The sequence below is a fragment of the Oncorhynchus mykiss genome, chromosome 9 (assembly GCF_013265735.2).
Source record: "Oncorhynchus mykiss isolate Arlee chromosome 9, USDA_OmykA_1.1, whole genome shotgun sequence".
Lineage (NCBI taxonomy): Eukaryota > Metazoa > Chordata > Actinopteri > Salmoniformes > Salmonidae > Oncorhynchus > Oncorhynchus mykiss.
The window spans coordinates 6,978,689-6,997,342 of record NC_048573.1 but is presented as its reverse complement, the minus strand read 5'-3'; the positions used below and the strand labels follow the sequence as shown (position 1 = coordinate 6,997,342).

At 45.7% G+C, this 18,654-nt stretch overlaps 2 protein-coding genes across 3 annotated transcripts in view; one reads left to right on the top strand and one right to left on the bottom strand.

The window, feature by feature from the left end:
* LOC110531367 overlaps positions 1 to 18,654 on the top strand; it is an 83,398-nt gene that overhangs the window by 56,913 nt on the left and 7,831 nt on the right. The gene's annotated exons all lie outside the window — the stretch shown is intronic.
* On the bottom strand, positions 7,983 to 13,242 carry LOC110531369 (zinc finger protein 678-like). Of its 2 annotated transcripts, XM_036987198.1 has the most exons (4): positions 12,943 to 13,241; positions 11,960 to 12,409; positions 10,431 to 11,231; positions 7,983 to 10,178 (listed from the first exon to the last, which is right to left on the bottom strand). In XM_036987198.1, the coding sequence occupies exons 1-4, from the start codon at positions 13,106 to 13,108 to the stop codon at positions 9,373 to 9,375; spliced, it is 2,223 nt and encodes a 740-aa protein (XP_036843093.1). In that variant the 5' UTR covers positions 13,109 to 13,241; the 3' UTR covers positions 7,983 to 9,372. The 2 variants fall into 2 exon arrangements, with proteins under 2 accessions (XP_036843093.1, XP_021470234.2); XM_021614559.2 differs by having other exon boundaries at positions 7,983 to 11,231; positions 12,943 to 13,242.

The window sequence follows — 18,654 nt, the reverse complement described above, 5'->3', positions numbered from 1 at the left end:
TTTCACAACTCTTTATTGTACCTGTCAATGTGGAAAGCATGATTCAGGCAAATCGGGCTGTCAATGTAAATACTGGGCATGTTAAGAAAATACCTACTCTGTTTCCAGATCCTAAGCGTATGACAAATGACTGGATTAGAGTCATAAGTGGCTTTTTTCCACTAATGATGGACTATTCCGGCGCCGACAGAGATGGCCGCCTCGCTTCGCGTTCCTAGGAAACTATGCAGTGTTTTGTTTTTTTACGTGTTATTTCTTACATTAGTACCCCAGGTCATCTTAGGTTTCATTACATACAGTCGAGAAGAACTACTGAATATAAGATCAGCGTCAACTCACCATCAGTACGACCAAGAATATGTTTTTCGCGACGCGGATCCTGTGTTCTGCCTTTCACCCAGGACAACGGAATGGATCCCATGCAGCGACCCAAAAAAACGACTCCGAAAAAGAGGGAAACGAGGCGGTCTTCTGGTCAGACTCCGGAGACGGGCACATCGTGCACCACTCCCTAGCATTCTTCTCGCCAATGTCCAGTCTCTTGACAACAAGGTTGATGAAATCCGAGCAAGGGTAGCATTCCAGAGGGACATCAGAGACTGTAACGTTCTTTGCTTCACGGAAACATGGCTCACTGGAGAGACGCTATCCGAGGCGGTGCAGCCAGCGGGTTTCTCCACGCATCGCGCCGACAGAACAAACATCGTTCTGGTAAGAAGAGGGGCGGGGGCGTATGCCTTATGGCTAACGAGACATGGTGTGATGAAAGAAACATACAGGAACTCAAATCCTTCTGTTCACCTGATTTAGAATTCCTCACAATCAAATGTAGACCGCATTATCTACCAAGAGAATTCTCTTCGATTATAATCACAGCCGTATATATCCCCCCCCAAGCAGACACATCGATGGCTCTGAACGAACTTTATTTGACTCTTTGCAAACTGGAATCCATTTATCCGGAGGCTGCATTCATTGTAGCTGGGTATTTTAACAAAGCTAATCTGAAAACAAGACTCCCTAAATTTTATCAGCATATCGATTGCGCAACCAGGGGTGGAAAAACCTTGGATCATTGTTACTCTAACTTCCGCGACGCATATAAGGCCCTTCCCCGCCCTCCTTTCGGAAAAGCTGACCACGACTCCATTTTGTTGATCCCTGCCTACAGACAGAAACTAAAACAAGAGGCTCCCACGCTGAGGTCTGTCCAACGCTGGTCCGACCAAGCTGACTCCACACTCCAAGACTGCTTCCATCACGTGGACTGGGACATGTTTCGTATTGCGTCAGATAACAATATTGACCAATACGCTGATTCGGTGTGCGAGTTCATTAGAACGTGCGTTGAAGATGTCGTTCCCATAGCAACGATTAAAACATTCCCTAACCAGAAACCGTGGATTGATGGCAGCATTCGCGTGAAACTGAAAGCGCGAACCACTGCTTTTAATCAGGGCAAGGTGACTGGTAACATGACCGAATACAAACAGTGCAGCTATTCCCTCCGCAAGGCTATCAAACAAGCTAAGCGTCAGTACAGAGACAAAGTAGAATCTCAATTCAACGGCTCAGACACAAGAGGCATGTGGCAGGGTCTACAGTCAATCACAGACTACAAGAAGAAATCCAGCCCAGTCACGGACCAGGATGTCCTGCTCCCAGGCAGACTAAATAACTTTTTTGCCCGCTTTGAGGACAATACAGTGCCACTGACACGGCCTGCAACGAAAACATGCAGACTCTCCTTCACTGCAGCCGAGGTGAGTAAGACATTTAAACGTGTTAACCCTCGCAAGGCTGCAGGCCCAGACGGCATCCCCAGCCGCGCCCTCAGAGCATGCGCAGACCAGCTGGCCGGTGTGTTTACGGACATATTCAATCAATCCCTATACCAGTCTGCTGTTCCCACATGCTTCAAGAGGGCCATCATTGTTCCTGTTCCCAAGAAAGCTAAGGTAACTGAGCTAAACGACTACCGCCCCGTAGCACTCACTTCCGTCATCATGAAGTGCTTTGAGAGACTAGTCAAGGACCATATCACCTCCACCCTACCTGACACCCTAGACCCACTCCAATTTGCTTACCCCCCAAATAGGTCCACAGACGATGCAATCTCAACCACACTGCACACTGCCCTAACCCATCTGGACAAGAGGAATACCTATGTGAGAATGCTGTTCATCGACTACAGCTCGGCATTCAACACCATTGTACCCTCCAAGCTCGTCATCAAGCTCGAGACCCTGGGTCTCGACCCCGCCCTGTGCAACTGGGTACTGGACTTCCTGACGGGCCGCCCACAGGTGGTGAGAGTAGGTAACAACATCTTCACCCCGCTGATCCTCAACACTGGGGTCCCACAAGGGTGCGTTCTGAGCCCTCTCCTGTACTCCCTGTTCACCCACGACTGCGTGGCCACGCACGCCTCCAACTCAATCATCAAGTTTGCGGACGACACAACAGTGGTAGGCTTGATTACCAACAACGACGAGACGGCCTACAGGGAGGAGGTGAGGGCCCTCGGAGTGTGGTGTCAGGAAAATAACCTCACACTCAACGTCAACAAAACTAAGGAGATGATTGTGGACTTCAGGAAACAGCAGAGAGAACATCCCCTTATCCACATCGATGGAACAGTAGTGGAGAGGGTAGCAAGTTTGAAGTTCCTCGGCATACACATCACAGACAAACTGAATTGGTCCACTCACACAGACAGCATCGTGAAGAAGGTGCAGCAGCGCCTCTTCAACCTCAGGAGGCTGAAGAAATTTGGTTTGTCACCAAAAGCACTCACAAACTTCTACAGATGCACAATCGAGAGCATCCTGGCGGGCTGTATCACCGCCTGGTACGGCAACTGCTCCGCCCACAACCGTAAGGCTCTCCAGAGGGTAGTGAGGTCTGCACAACGCATCACCGGGGGCAAACTACCTGCCCTCCAGGACACCTACACCACCCGATGTTACAGGAAGGCCATAAAGATCATCAAGGACATCAACCACCCGAGCCACTGCCTGTTCACCCCGCTATCATCCAGAAGGCGAGGTCAGTACAGGTGCATCAAAGCTGGGACCGAGAGACTGAAAAACAGCTTCTATCTCAAGGCCATCAAACTGTTAAACAGCCATCACTAACATTGAGTGGCTGCTGCCAACACACTGACACTGACACTGACTCAACTCCAGCCACTTTAATAATGGGAATTGATGGGAAATTATGTAAATATATCACTAGCCACTTTAAACAATGCTACCTTATATAATGTTACTTACCCTACATTATTCATCTCATATGCATACGTATATACTGTACTCTATATCATCGACTGTATCCTTATGTAATACATGTATCACTAGCCACTTTAACTATGCCACTTTGTTTACATACTCACCTCATGTACATACTGTACTCGATACCATCTACTGCCTACCATCCTGCCTATGCTGCTCTGTACCATCACTCATTCATATATCCTTATGTACATATTCTTTATCCCCTTACACTGTGTATAAGACAGTAGTTTTGGTATTGTTAGTTAGATTACTTGTTGGTTATTACTGCATTGTCGGAACTAGAAGCACAAGCATTTCGCTACACTCGCATTAACATCTGCTAACCATGTGTATGTGTGACAAATAAAATTTGATTTGATTTGATTTATTAACAAGTGCAGGGAGTGAGGAACATTGACAAGAGGCCTGCTCAATCAAAAGCCATGAAGGCATATCCTTCTGTCTCATCGCAGGTAAACTTTCCCTCCAGAAAGACACAATGTCCAGATTAGCAGCCCAATAATACAGTTTAAAGTGAGGAAGGCCAAAGCCCCCCTCTATCTTGTACTTGCATAAATGCTTCTTTGAAATTCTGGCTGCCTTGTTATCCCATAAAAATGGAGTTACTATTGAATCCAGATTCTTAAAATAGCTTTGTGGTATGAAATTGGGTAGACATTTGAAGAGGTAAAGAAACCTGGGTAGGACAACCATTTTAATAGCGTTTCTATGACCAACAAAGGACATAGGCAGAGTTTTCCAAAAATCTATATTTTGTTTAAGCTGATAAATGTTCATGTCCCAATTCGCTTTCAATAGCTGATAAAGGTCTCTTGTCACTACAATGCCAAGGCTTGTGAACTTTGCAGAAAATGCATATCCACAGGCCGTGATATCGGCGTCAATTCGCTTTTTGGCAGTTTATCTTGTAGCCAGAGACTGAGCCGAATGTACAGTGCCTTGCGAAAGTATTTGGCCCCCTTGAACTTTGCGACCTTTTGCCACATTTCAGGCTTCAAACATAAAGATATAAAACTGTATTTTTTTGTGAAGAATCAACAAGTGGGACACAATCATGAAGTGGAACGACATTTATTGGATATTTCAAACTTTTTTAACAAATCAAAAACTGAAAAATTGGGCGTGCAAAATTATTCAGACCCCTTAAGTTAATACTTTGTAGCGCCACCTTTTGCTGCGATTACAGCTGTAAGTCGCTTGGGGTATGTCTCGATCAGTTTTGCACATCGAGAGACTGAAATTTTTTCCCATTCCTCCTTGTAAAACAGCTCGAGCTCAGTGAGGTTGGATGGAGAGCATTTGTGAACAGCAGTTTTCAGTTCTTTCCACAGATTCAGTTAAAGTCCCCTCCAACAATAACACTTGAATCCGAGATATTTGGTATGGCCTTAAATACCCTTTGAAAAAATAATGGATCATCGAAGTTGGGTCCATATAAATTGACCACGGTTATTGGTATCGAATTCAGTGTACCAGCCACAAAAATATACCGAACATTAGGATCTGAAATGGAGGATGAGTAAACCAAAGGAATGTTTTTCCATATCAGGATCGCTACCCCTCTCGCTTTTGCATCAAAGTTAGACTGGTATATCTGACCGATCCAGCCGACTCGTAGCTTGGCCCGAGCGGAGTGTTTAATATGAGTTTCTTGAAGAAGCACTATGTCAGCGCCCAGTGATTTAAGATGAGAGAAAACCTCCTCGTTTCACCACATGCCCTAAGCCGTTACAGTTCCAGCTGACCATCTTTATTCCACCTGGTCTACTCTGGTGGTCTACTCTGTGGTCTACTCTGTGGTCTACTCTGTGGTCTACTCTGTGCTCTGTCACTATGTGGCATTTCTTATTTTAGAGCAAATTGTTGCTGTCATACAAAACTCAGAAGAAAAACGTCCCGCCGTGCGGGAGCTTGTCATGCAACCTGTATTATTAAACGTGAACACAGACCCCATCCCTCCTCCCGTCCCTTTACTGAGTGACTTCCCCAAACGAAGCACTCCTTGACTAACACACAATCCCGAGGGTGTCTAGACATGGAGAGGATCTGATAGAGCCGGAGACGCCCAGCCCTGAGAGGATGGAGAGGATCTGATAAAGCCGGAGACGCCCAGCCCTGAGAGGATGGAGAGGATCTGATAAAGCCGGAGACGCCCAGCCCTGAGAGGATGGAGAGGATCTGATAGAGCCGGAGACGCCCAGCCCTGAGAGGATGGAGAGGATCTGATAGAGCCGGAGACGCCCAGCCCTGAGAGGATGGAGAGGAGGATCTGATAGAGCCGGAGACGCCCAGCCCTGAGAGGATGGAGAGGATCTGATAAAGCCGGAGACGCCCAGCCCTGAGAGGATGGAGAGGATCTGATAGAGCCGGAGACGCCCAGCCCAGATCCTCTCAATCCTCTCAGGGCTGGGTGTCTCCGGCTCTATCAGATCTAGAGGAGTAAAACAAGGTTGTCCACTATCGGCATATCTATTTATTATTGCCATCAAAATGTTAGCTGTTAAAATGAGATCAAACAATAATATTAAGGGATTAGAAATCCGTGGCAAAAACTTAATTGTCATTGTACGCTGATGATTCATGTTTTCTTTGGAAACCACAATTAGAATCTCTCCAGAGGATCTAGATACTTTTGCTTCTGGATTAAAACCAAAAAAATGCTAATTTGACATTACCGTTGTCATGATGTTGGCCTGGGGGTAGGTTTATGACAGTCATAAATACCTCTTCCCCCCCTTTTTCCTCTCCCTACCCTACTGATGTGAAATTTGAAAACCCCCTTGGTTAACATAGAGATTCTGGGAACATCAGAAGGTGGGGGGGAAATGAACTATATTCTGTTAATCTGACCAATTGAACATATGCGGTGGTACTTAATGAATATGATGTCAGTTCGGTTGTCATCTGGGACATTCTCATCAATGATAGGATGACAAACTCTACAGTGGAAAGTCTGTACATTGTAGTTATCGGATTCACATGGAATTGTTGTTCAATTTAAATGTTTGAATATACAATGATTGGTGAAGAGATTAAATGTAATCTTAGCTTCCAAAATGAGAGATTTGCGTTTAGGTTAGGGCTCTGCTCAATCAGTGGCCCGCCCCTGTGAAGAGACATGGGTTATAAAACTTTTCAAACACCCCCTTCTTCTCCACTATATAAAGCCTTGACTGAAAATGTAACCTCCTGTTCCAAGTACGTGAGGTCTGCAGTCTCTGCGTTAAAAGCACTAACGTGTCAACTACAGAACTAAGCCAACCTCAGCGTGAGCTTTGGTTGCGAATGGTATGAACTTTGAACTATTATTCACTACAGAAGTGATACAGAAGTGATACAGAAGTGATACAGGAGTGATACAGAAGTGATACAGAAGTGATACAGAAGTGATACAGGAGTGATACAGAAGTGATACCTCCTAGCCGTTGAGTTAGCAACAACAGCTGCAAAGGCTGCAAACGCGAACTAGGAAAGAACGGATAGAGTATCCTGTTGTAAGTGCTTGTGCACATTTTGACTGGAGCGCGACGGGTTTTGTACCCACACCTTGTTATTCTGGATGCCGGTGGTTTTGATAATTAAACTGCTCCGGTTATTACCCAGTTCTGCTCTCCTGCATCCGACTTCCCTGCTACCAGTTATGCACCCCTTACAGAATTCCACACCCCATCTATATGAAGTCAGCAGGAACAGGTACCGCTGGTATAGGGGTTGAGGAGCGCGTCCAGGAACACGCAGCGATGCTCCACCATCACGACCTCACCATGGACAGCATGGAGAGAGGGAGTTCCTCCAGCGCCTCCACCAGCACCACCAGGATCTCCACTACTCGCCCCCCCCCCCCCCCTTCACCCGGTCCTAGTGGGATTCGTCTCGCCCTTCCGCGGGAGTACGATGGGACGGCTGCACGCTGCCAGGGTTTCCTGTTGCAGCTTGATGTCTACCTGGTAACCGTCCACCGGCTCCTTCGGGCCGTGAGACGGTGTCCGCCCTCTTCTCGTGCCACTCGGGGAAAGCCCTGGAGTGGGACAACGCCGTGTGGGGAGAAGGAGAAGCGGCGCTGGATCATTTCGAGGATTTCACCCGCCCGAGGGTAGAGCGGCGGGTGAACACCTTTTCCATCTGAGGCAGGGGACGAGAGTTGCCTCGTCACTCTTTTGCTCTGATAAGAAAGCTTTGGTCCAAAAGCGTACCAAAACCCTGCCTTTGCTGAGCCATATGACATCGTTGTGCAAGTAGTAAGTCATCAAAACTGGCCTCTGTCAGAATGTGTCGTAGCAAGCGGTGTTGTAGGGAGTACGTTGCTCTCAAAGTTGTTTCCTCATCGTTGTCATGACCTCAGAATATTATTTTCCCCAGATTGACACAGGACAGATTGATGGATGACAACCACTCAGCGGGACGTCAGCTCAGGGGTCGAAGTTCATCACGATCTCCTAGGGCAATAACACCAGAAGTTCATGGAGAGTATAATTTCTCAGCTCTGCAACTTATTAAATAAATACTTTAGTTTTTAATAGCTTAGTGCTCCACAAACCTTTCACCTGTGGACCTGGAGTTCCTCACCGTAATGGGACCTAGTGTCCCACGAGACGAAAGAGGTATACTCACCTCGTCATGCTGAGACATTTTCATACACACCCCAAAGCATGAACCCAACACAGGAACAAAGAGGATACCCTCTGGTCTATTTGGGTCGGTGGCCCCTCAAGAGGAAATGCACAGCCAGTATTTATTCAAGCAAAGCCCTTTATAATCAGTCTACACATCCTATGGTCTCCCCAACTCTCCACCTCCAGGAAACACAATCCCGTTCCTCCTAAAGAAAAATACTAATTATATGACCCTGCATGTGTGGATAACAAGTTAACAAGTTAACAACAACAAAATACAGCAGTAGAATATTTAGGAAAAAGGCCCCAGAGAGAAAGAGGTTCTAAAAACAGGCCGTCTGCAGACAAAGAAAAATGACTTGCCAACAATGACTTATATACAGTCCAGCCTCGCTGATAAACTCCTCCCTCAACCAGTTAAATCTGATTCACACAATACAGGAATACCCCCTTATCCACTCACTACTCCCCTAGTTACAAAACATCCCCCTTATCCAATCACTACTCCCCTGGTTACAACCCCCCTTATCCAATCACTACTCCCCTGGTTACAACCCCCCTTATCCAATCACTACTCCCCTGGTTACAACCCCCCTTATCCAAACACAACTCCCCTGGTTACAAAACATCCCCCTTATCCAAACACAACTCCCCTGGTTACAAAACATCCCCCTTATCCAATCACTACTCCCCTGGTTACAACCCCTCCTTATCCAATCACCACTCCCCTGGTTACAAAACATCCCCCTTATCCAATCACTACTCCCCTGGTTACAACCCCCCTTATCCAATCACTACTCCCCTGGTTACAAAACATCCCCCTTATCCAATCACTACTCCCCTGGTTACAACCCCCCTTATCCAATCACTACTCCCCTGGTTACAAAACATCCCCCTTATCCAATCACTAATCCCCTGGTTAAGTAATGCTCACATTGATTACATAAGGGGGATGTTTTCTACAATTTCTTGAGATCGGATACACCTGGGTGGCTACTTATTGTACAATGTAGAAAATAGTACAAATAAAGAAAAACCCTTGGTACTGTAAATCTATTTACACATGAAAACTTGGGCCATATTAAACCACCAACAGGCAGCCTATTGGAAACCCTGCATCAGATCTGGACATCTTGTATCTACAGATCTGTCTACGACATTGAGTGATCACAACTCTCCTACATCATCTCCCAGTTGTTCACCTAAAAACTGGTGGTTGTCGGAACTGCAAATTGTCCATTTCATACACAGAGTAGCAACATTGCCTGTTAGGTTCAGACAACAGTCCCATTATATAATTACTGTGACATTGGACTGAGCAGGATCAGGAGGACCAGTTAGAGTTGGTCCACAGGGGATCTTGGGTGTATCTCAATACTCTCTTAGTCCCCTCTGTGTCTATGTCCTCAGTTGGTCCACAGGTGTATCTCAATACTCTCTTAGTCTTCTCTCTGTGTCCTCATTCACTTTCTTTGTGGTTGTTTTTCACGTGTTAGCAGATTAGTCTTCTGAATTAATATTTTATCACAGACTGAGCAGCCATGATGTTTCCGATTGAAGCTTTTTCCACAGTCCCCACAGCTACACGATTTCTCTCTGGTGTGAGTTAGTTTGTGTGTAGTTAAGGTCTGCTTGCGATTGAAGCTTTTCCCACAGTCACCACAGGAGAATGGTTTCTCTCTTGTGTGAATCAGCATATGTCTTCTTAGGTCCCCTTTCAGAATAAAGCTCTTCCCGCAGTCAACACAGCTAAATGGTTTCTCTCCTGTGTGAATCAGCATATGTCTACTTAGGTCCCACTTCTGAATAAAGCTCTTCCCACAGTCACCACAGCTAAATGATTTCTCTCCTGTGTGAGTCAGTATATGTCTACTTAGTGCCCTGTTCTGAATAAAGCTCTTCCCACATTCACCACAGCTAAATGGTTTCTCTCCTGTGTGAGTCAGTTTATGTTCAGATAGGTGCCCTATCCGATTGAAGCTTTTCCCACAGTCACCACAGACAAATGGTTTCTCTCCTGTGTGAGTCAGTTTATGTTCAGTTAGGCTCACCTTCCGAATAAAGTTCTTCCCACAGTCACCACAGCTAAATGGTTTCGCTCCTGTGTGAGTCAGTTTATGTTCAGTTAGGCTCACCTTCCGAATAAAGCTCTTCCCACAGTCACCACAGCTAAATGGTTTCTCTTTGGTGTGAGTCAGTTTGTGCGTAGTTAAGGTCTGCTTCCGATTGAAGCTTTTCCCGCAGTCACCACAGGTGAATGGTTTCTCTCCTGTGTGAATCAGTATATGTCTCCTTAAGTCCCTCTTCTGAATAAATCTCTTCCCACAGTCATCACAGGTGAATGGTTTCTCTCCTGTGTGAGTCAGTTGATGTTCAGTTAGATGCACCTTCCGAATAAAGCTTTTCCCACAGTCACCACAGCTAAATGGTTTCTCTTTGGCGTGAGTCAGTTTGTGCGTAGTTAAGGTCTCCTTCCGATTGAAGCTTTTCCCACAGTCACCACAGATAAATCGTTTCTCTCCTGTGTGAATCCTCATGTGATTGGACAGATCTCCTTTGTGTTTGAAGGTCTTTCCACAAACAGGGCAGGTGAGGGGTTTACCACTGTGACAGAGTCGGACATGGGCCTTCAGTTTACAGGTGGAGTTGTAGCGTTTTTGGCAGGAACTACATTCACTGGGTATCTTACTGAAGAGAGTCACATGTCTCTGCAGGTCAGCTTTCAGAGCAAATGTTGCACCACAGTCACGGCAGTGGTGAGTTTTTCTAGCTGTGGTGTTGGGTTTGGAACAGTGTTTCTTCAATGGTGGACTGGGATCCAATGGTGGACTGGGATCCAATGGTGGACTGGGATCTAATGGTGGATTGGGATCTAATGGTGGACTGGGATCCAATGGTGGGCTACTGTCAAGTCGTACTGTGTCACTGCTTTCAGCTGAACTGTGGCTGGAGGCATTGTTTTGATTATCTGGAGGGTCACAGGGAATGTTGAGACCCTTAATGTGGGTCACAGTGACAAAAGGGTTCAGATCCACTGGTTTAGAGTCACTCTCTCTGTTCTCCACAGTCTGGGTTTGGGGAAGAGTCAAGGACTGAAGTGGGTCCTCCTGATCACATTCACTTTTCACACAGGAAGTAGTGAATATGGAGTCTTTGAGCCCTTGAAGCTGCTCTCCCTCCTGACTGGTTCTGACTTCCTCCTGTTCCTCTTTAATCTGTTTGGTCTCTGGATCCTTCTGTCCCAGACTGGGGCTCCACTCCTGCTCACAGTGCTGCTGCTCAGGGGGAACCTCCTCTTCAGAGACAGAGAACTGCAGTGAGTCTGGAGGGAAGGAGAGGAGGAGCAGATGTTATTTATATACCACACAATTAAATAGAACACTTGAATCACAAATGTGAATTATAGATCTCAACGATTTTTTAATTGAAAATGTCTTTATTGGCATTGATCCTAAATAATATCAGGAGCTAAAATAATGTACGATACAGATAAATAGTTTTACTGCTCCCAAACTTGATATTTTAATAAAGCTTGTACACGTCCTAATAATCTGAAAGATTTCTCAGAAAACTAGATGTTTTGATCACCGTATGCTAATATAGCCGATGTGAAATGGCTGGCTAGCTAGTTAGCGCCCAGGTGGGGGCGAGGGGACGGACGTAAAGTCTATACTGTCACACTTAGTAGAGGTCGACCTCTAATGCTTACTTCTATTATGACCTCACAGCGTTGAAGATGAGCAGAGTCAGGGGTCAACAGGACCGATGTCGTACTCAGCCTACTGCCGTCAATATAATATGGAATTACTAGTGTGAACGTAAACATACTCACCGTCTCTAATGAAATGCATTGGAGTCAGAAAGGCTGTGCTATATAAGCTATTTCAATGATCATTTCCTGACAGATAACTTTTTAGTTATGCCTGGTGAATCTTAGCTATATTATAAACTGTTCTTTAAAAATGGATGCGATGGAGATCCCTGTTACCAGAAACAGTTTATTAACTAAGTAGAACCGTAGCTAGCTAGGTATTATATCTACATACTAACCTATTCTACATAGTTGTATCTCTGGTGTCCTCTGCAGCAGTCTCCGTAGCAGATCATTCTCCTCCTGGTACTCCACTACCGTTTTCTCAACTGCACCGAAAATCTCCACAGCAGCAGATACCGTTAAACATTGATTTAAAAACACACAGAACAACTGTAGTTTAGATGTTTTCAGTGGACTGAGAGTTGGGTGTTCAGCTAGTACGGCTTCTTGACATGGGTTCTCCAGATCACATTCACTTTTCACACAGGAAGTAGTGAATATGGAGTCTTTGGTATCAACGAGCCCTTGAAGCTGCTCTTCCTCCTGACTGGTCCTGACTTCCTCCTGTTCCTCTTTAATCTGTTTGGTCTCTGGGTCCTTCTGTCCCAGACTGGGGCTCCATTCCTGCTCACAGTGCTGCTGCTCAGGGGGAACCTCCTCTTCAGAGACAGAGAGCTGCAGGGAGTCTGGAGGGAAGGAGCAGAGGTTTACACTCCCTTATGTATTTATTTAGACAGTGAAACTAACAAATGTGTCTCTGTACTCCAGAATTTGGGATTTGAGATCAAATGTTCATAATATCCGTTTTACCATTTAGAAATCAAAGCACTTTTATGTATCTAGTCCCCCAATGTGAATTAGTCAGAAGCATTTGGATAAGTTAACCTAGCGTATTAGAGTAGTCAGAAGTGTCGTATTTGATCCCATATTCATTACACACATTAAGCTCATTATTCATGATTATCCACAATCATAGTAGTATACACATTAATGTAGAAGGGTTCAGAAACATATTATATTCTTATTTACAATAAGAAATGGACTCCAAAAGTACAATGCATTACACTTGAAATGTTTGTCATTTAGCAGACGCTCTTATCTCCAGCAATTACAGGAGACATGAGGTTTAAGTGCTCAAACACACATGGACAGATTTTTCACCTAATGTGGAAATATTGAAGGGGTCTGAATACTTTCCGAATGCACTGTACAGACGTACCTGTTCTACATAGTTTAACCTCCGGTGTGATCCGCAGCAGTCTCCGTAGCCGATCATTCTCCTCCTGGTACTTCACTACCGTTTTCTCAACTGCACCGAAAATCTCTACAGCAGCCGCAGTTAAGCACTCATTTAAAAACACACGAAACAACTGTTGTTTAGACATTTTAAGTTGACTGGTAGCTAGTTAGCTATTCAGCTGGTAGCTTCTTCCACAAAGAAAGAACGTTGTTCACAAGAAAGAAAAGTCCACTCGTAAGCTCACTTCCGCCTGTATCAGCGGGTGGCAAGCCAAAAGCCACAGCGCCTCTATGTGGAGGGAGAGTTAACTACAAGGTACCGACTTTATTTTTTTACTAAGTATAGAACAAATTATTATTTACACTGACGGCAACCTGGGGAAGAGTGGGTTAATTGGCTTGTTCAGAATTACTTCAGCCTCCCCTGGTTTCTCAGCAGCAGCTGTAAGCAGTGGTCGTGTCAGTGGTGGTTTTGTGGCAAACTAAGACCGTCACCAAAACAAAGATGTTTCTGCCAAATTATTTGAGGAATGCTCCACACCACTCTCACTTGATTATCTTACCTAGTTATTTACAGATTCTCATTTTGCTCTTTTGTAACTTTGTCAACTATGTGTTTAAATATATATATGTTACCCCCCTTTTCTCCTCAATTCCTGATATCCAATGACGATCTTGTCTCATCGCTGCCACTCCCCAACGGGCTGGGGAGATGCGAAGGTTGAGTCATGCGTTCTCTGAAACATGACCTGCTAAACCACGCTTCTTAACACCCACCTGATTAAGCCGGTAGCCAGCTGCACCGATGTGTCGGAGGAAACACCGTTCAACTGACAACCGAAGTCAGCCTGCAGGCGCCCGGCTCGCCACAAGGAGTCGCTAGAGCGCGATGAGCCAAGTAAAGCCACCCAGTCAAACCCATTATATTTGAAGGAGCAGGCTGGTTATTGTGACCTTGCTACTTTCTCGGGAAAGATGGTGCCTGCAGCTGGTGTCCCTGTTCATGTCCCAGCTGATGTACCTGTTGGTGCCTGCAGCTGATGTCCCTGTTGGTGCCTACAGCTATGTCCCAGCTGATGTCCCCGTTGGTGCCTGCAGCTATGTCCCAGCGGATGTCCCCGTTGGTGCCTGCAGCTATGTCCCAGCTGATGTCCCTGTTGGTGCCTACAGCTATGTCCCAGCTGATGTCCCTGTTGGTGCCTGCAGCTATGTCCCAGCTGATGTCCCTGTGGATGTCCCAGCTGATGTCCCTGTTGATGTCCCAGCTGATGTCCTGTTGATGTCCCAGTTGATGTCCTGTTGATGTCCCAGTTGATGTCCTGTTGATGTCCCAGCTGATGTCCTGTTGATGTCCCAGCTGATGTCCTGTTGATGTCCCAGTTGATGTCCCTGTTGATGTCCCAGCTGATGTCCTGTTGATGTCCCAGCTGATGTCCCTGTTGATGTCCCAGCTGATGTCCAGCTGATGTCCCAGCCGATGTCCCTGTTGATGTCCCTGGTCTCAATAAACAGGGAGAGGTTGAAAATGTCAGTGAAGACACTTGCCAGTTGGCCAGCAGATGCATTGGATTACACGTCCTGGTAATCCGTCTGGCCCTGCGGCCTTGTGAATGTTGACCTGTTTAAACTTCTTACTCACATTGGCTGCGGAGAGAGTGATCACACAGTCATCTGGAACAGCTGATGCTCTCATGCATGTTTCAGTGTTACTTGCCTCGAAGAAAGCATAGAAGTAATTTAGCTCGTCAAGGAGGCTCGTGTCACTGGGCAGCTCTCGGCTGTGCTTCCCTTTGTAGTCTGTAATAGTGAAGCGACTGTTGTTTAGACATTTTAAGGTGACTGATAACGACTTGGCAATTCAGCTGGTTGTTTCCTCCACGAGGAAAGAATAGTGGTTACAAAAAAACTAATCCACTCGTAATTTCACTTCCGCATTTTCCTTCTGTTTGTTTCAGCGGGTGGCAAGCCCACAAACACAGCACAGCGCCTCAGTGTGGAGCGTTAACTACATGGTACAGACTGGTAGTGATAATGGAAATAGATAGCTACATGTGGGGAAAACGTTCTAATATATTTTAACACTTATTGTATGAACTGAATTGAAAGACAACTCATTGTAACACAGGCGACTCCTGAAAGCTGCAACGGCTTGGGACTTAATTCTCAAATCAAATACATTTATATTGGTCACATACATATGGTTAGCAGATGCGAAATGCTTGTGCTTCTAGTTCCGGCAGCGCAGTAATATCTACCACAAAATCTAACAATTCCCCAACACAACTATCTAATACACACAAATCTAAAGGGGTGAATGAGAATATGTACATAAAAATATATGGATGAGTGATGGCCCAGCGGCAATGGATGGTATAGAATACAGTATGTACAGTTGAAGTCGGAAGTTTACATACACCTTAGCCAAATACATTTAAACTGTTTTTCACAATTCTTGACATTTAATCCTAGTAACAATTCCCTATTTTAGGTCAGTTAGGATCACCACTTTATTTTAAGAATGTGAAATGTCAGAATGATAGTAGAGAGAAAGATTTATTTCAGCTTTAATTTCTTTCATCACATTCCCAGTGGGTCAGAAGATTACATACACTCAATTAGTATTTGGTAGCATTGACTTTAAATTGTTTAACTTGGGACAAACGTTTCGGGTAGCCTTCCACAAGCTTCCCACAATAAGTTGGGTGAATTTTGGCTCATTCCTCCTGACAGAGCTGGTGTAACTGAGTCAGGTTTGTAGGCCTCCTTGCTCGCACACATTTTTTCAGTTCTGCCCACAAATTTTCTATAGGATTGAGGTCAGGTGCAGTTGCCTTACCAGGTGGTGATACAGCCCGACAGGATGCTCTCAATTGTGCATCTGTAAAATCTTGTGAGGGTTTTAGGTGACTAGACAAATTTCTTCAGCCTCCTGAGGTTGAAGAGGCGCTGTTGTGCCTTCTTCACCACACTGTCTGTGTGGGTGGACCATTTCAGTTTGTTTGTGATGTGTACGCCAAGTAACTTAAAGCTTTCAACCTTCTCCACTACTGTTCCATCGATGTGGATAAGGGGGTGCTCCCTCTGCTGTTTCCTGAAGTCCACGATCATCTCCTTTGTTTTGTTGATGTTGAGTGAGAGGTTGTTTTCCTGACACCACACTCCGAGTGCCTCCACTCCGAGTGCCTCCATATAGGCTGTCTCGTCGTTGTTGGTGATCAAGCCTACTACTGTTGTGTTGTCTGCAAACGTGATGATTGAGTTGGAAGCGTTCTTGGCCACGCAGTCATGGGTGAACAGGGAGTACAGGAGGGGGCTGAGCACGCACCCTTGTGGGGCCTCAGTGTTGAGGATCAACGAAGTGGAGATGTTGTTTCCTACCTTCACTACCTGGGGGGGACGGCCCTTCAGGAAGTCCAGGATCCAGTTGCAGACGGAGGTGTTTAGTCCCAGGGTCCTTAGCTTAGTGATGAGCTTTGAGGGCACTATGGTGTTAAACGCTGAGCTGTAGTCAATGAATACCATTCTCACATAGGTGTTCATTTTGTCCAGGTGGGAAAGGGCAGTGTGGAGTACAATAGAGATTACATCATCTGTGGATCAGTTTGGGCGGTATGCAAATTGGAGTTGGTCTAGGGTTTCTGGGATAATGGTGTTGGATGTGACCTATTACCAGCCTCTCAAAGCACTTCATGGCTACAGACATGAGTGCTACGGGTGGGGTAGTCATTTAGGGAGGTTACCTTAGTGTTTGGGCACAGGGACTATGGTGGTCTGTTTGAAACATGTTGCTATTACAGACTCCAACAGGGAGAGGTTGAAAATGTCAGTGAAGACACTTGCCAGTTGGCCAGCACATGCCCAGAGTACACGTCCTGGTAATCCATCTGGCCCTGCGGCCTTCTGAATGTTGACCTGTTTAAATGTCTTACTCACATCAGCTACAGAGAGCGTGATCAAACCATCTTCCGGAACAGCTGATGCTCTCATGTATGTTTCAGTGTTATTTACCTTGAAGTGAGCATAGAAGTAATTTAGCTCATTTGGTATGCTTGTGTCACTTCTGGGTTACAGTCCCGCTCCTTGAAAGCGGCACGTCTACCCTTTAGCTCAGTGCGGATGTTGCCTGTAACCCATGGCTTCTGGTTGGGGTATGTACGTACAGTCACTGTGGGGACGACGTCCTCGATGCACTTATTTATGAAGCCAGTGACTGATGTGGTGTCCTCCTCAATGCCATCGGAAGAATCCCAGAACATATTCCGGTCTGTGCTAGCAAAACAGTCCTGTAGCTTAGCATCTGCTCTGATCTGACCACTTTTCTTGTTGACTGAGTCACTGGTGCTTCCTAGTTTATTTTTTTTTTGCTTGTAAGCAAGAATCAGAAGGGTAGAATTATGGTCAGATTTTCCAAATGGAGGGCAAGAGAGAGCTTTGTATGCATCTCTGTGTGTAGAGTAAAGGGGATCCAGAAGTAGCATCTCTGTGTGTAGAGTAAAGGTGGTCCAGAAGTAGCATCTCTGTGTGTAGAGTAAAGGTGGTCCAGAAGTAGCATCTCTGTGTGTAGAGTAAAGGTGGTCCAGAAGTAGCATCTCTGTGTGTAGAGTAAAGGTGGTCCAGAAGTAGCATCTCTGTGTGTAGAGTAAAGGTGGTCCAGAAGTAGCATCTCTGTGTGTAGAGTAAATGTGGTCCAGAAGTAGCATCTCTGTGTGTAGAGTAAAGGTGGTCCAGAAGTAGCATCTCTGTGTGTAGAGTAAAGGTGGTCCAGAAGTAGCATCTCTGTGTGTGGAGTAAAGGGGATCCAGAAGTAGCATCTCTGTGTGTAGAGTAAAGGTGGTCCAGAAGTAGCATCTCTGTGTGTAGAGTAAAGGTGGTCCAGAAGTAGCTTCTCTATGTGTAGAGTAAAGGTGGTCCAGAAGTAGCATCTCTGTGTGTAGAGTAAAGGTGGTCCAGAAGTAGCTTCTCTGTGTGTAGAGTAAAGGTGGTCCAGAAGTAGCTTCTCTGTGTGTAGAGTAAAGGGGATCCAGAAGTAGCATCTCTGTGTGTAGAGTAAAGGTGGTCCAGAAGTAGCATCTCTGTGTGTAGAGTAAAGGGGATCCAGAAGTAGCATCTCTGTGTGTAGAGTAAAGGTGGTCCAGAAGTAGCATCTCTGTGTGTAGAGTAAAGGTGGTCCAGAAGTAGCTTCTCTGTGTGTAGAGTAAAGGTGGTCCAGAAGTAGCATCTCTGTGTGTAGAGTAAAGGTGGTCCAGAAGTAGCATCTCTGAGTGTAGAGTAAAGGTGGTCCAGAAGTAGCATCTCTGTGTGTAGAGTAAAGGTGGTCCAGAAGTAGCTTCTCTGTGTGTAGAGTAAAGGTGGTCCAGAAGTAGCTTCTCTGTGTGTAGAGTAAAGGGGATCCAGAAGTAGCTTCTCTGTGTGTAGAGTAAAGGTGGTCCAGAAGTAGCATCTCTGTGTGTAGAGTAAAGGTGGTCCAGAAGTAGCATCTCTGTGTGTAGAGTAAAGGGGATCCAGAAGTAGCTTCTCTGTGTGTAGCGTAAAGGTGGTCCAGAAGTAGCTTCTCTGTGTGTAGAGTAAAGGTTGTCCAGAAGTAGCATCTCTGTGTGTAGAGTAAAGGGGATCCAGAAGTAGCTTCTCTGTGTGTAGAGTAAAGGTGGTCCAGAAGTAGCATCTCTGTGTGTAGAGTAAAGGGGATCCAGAA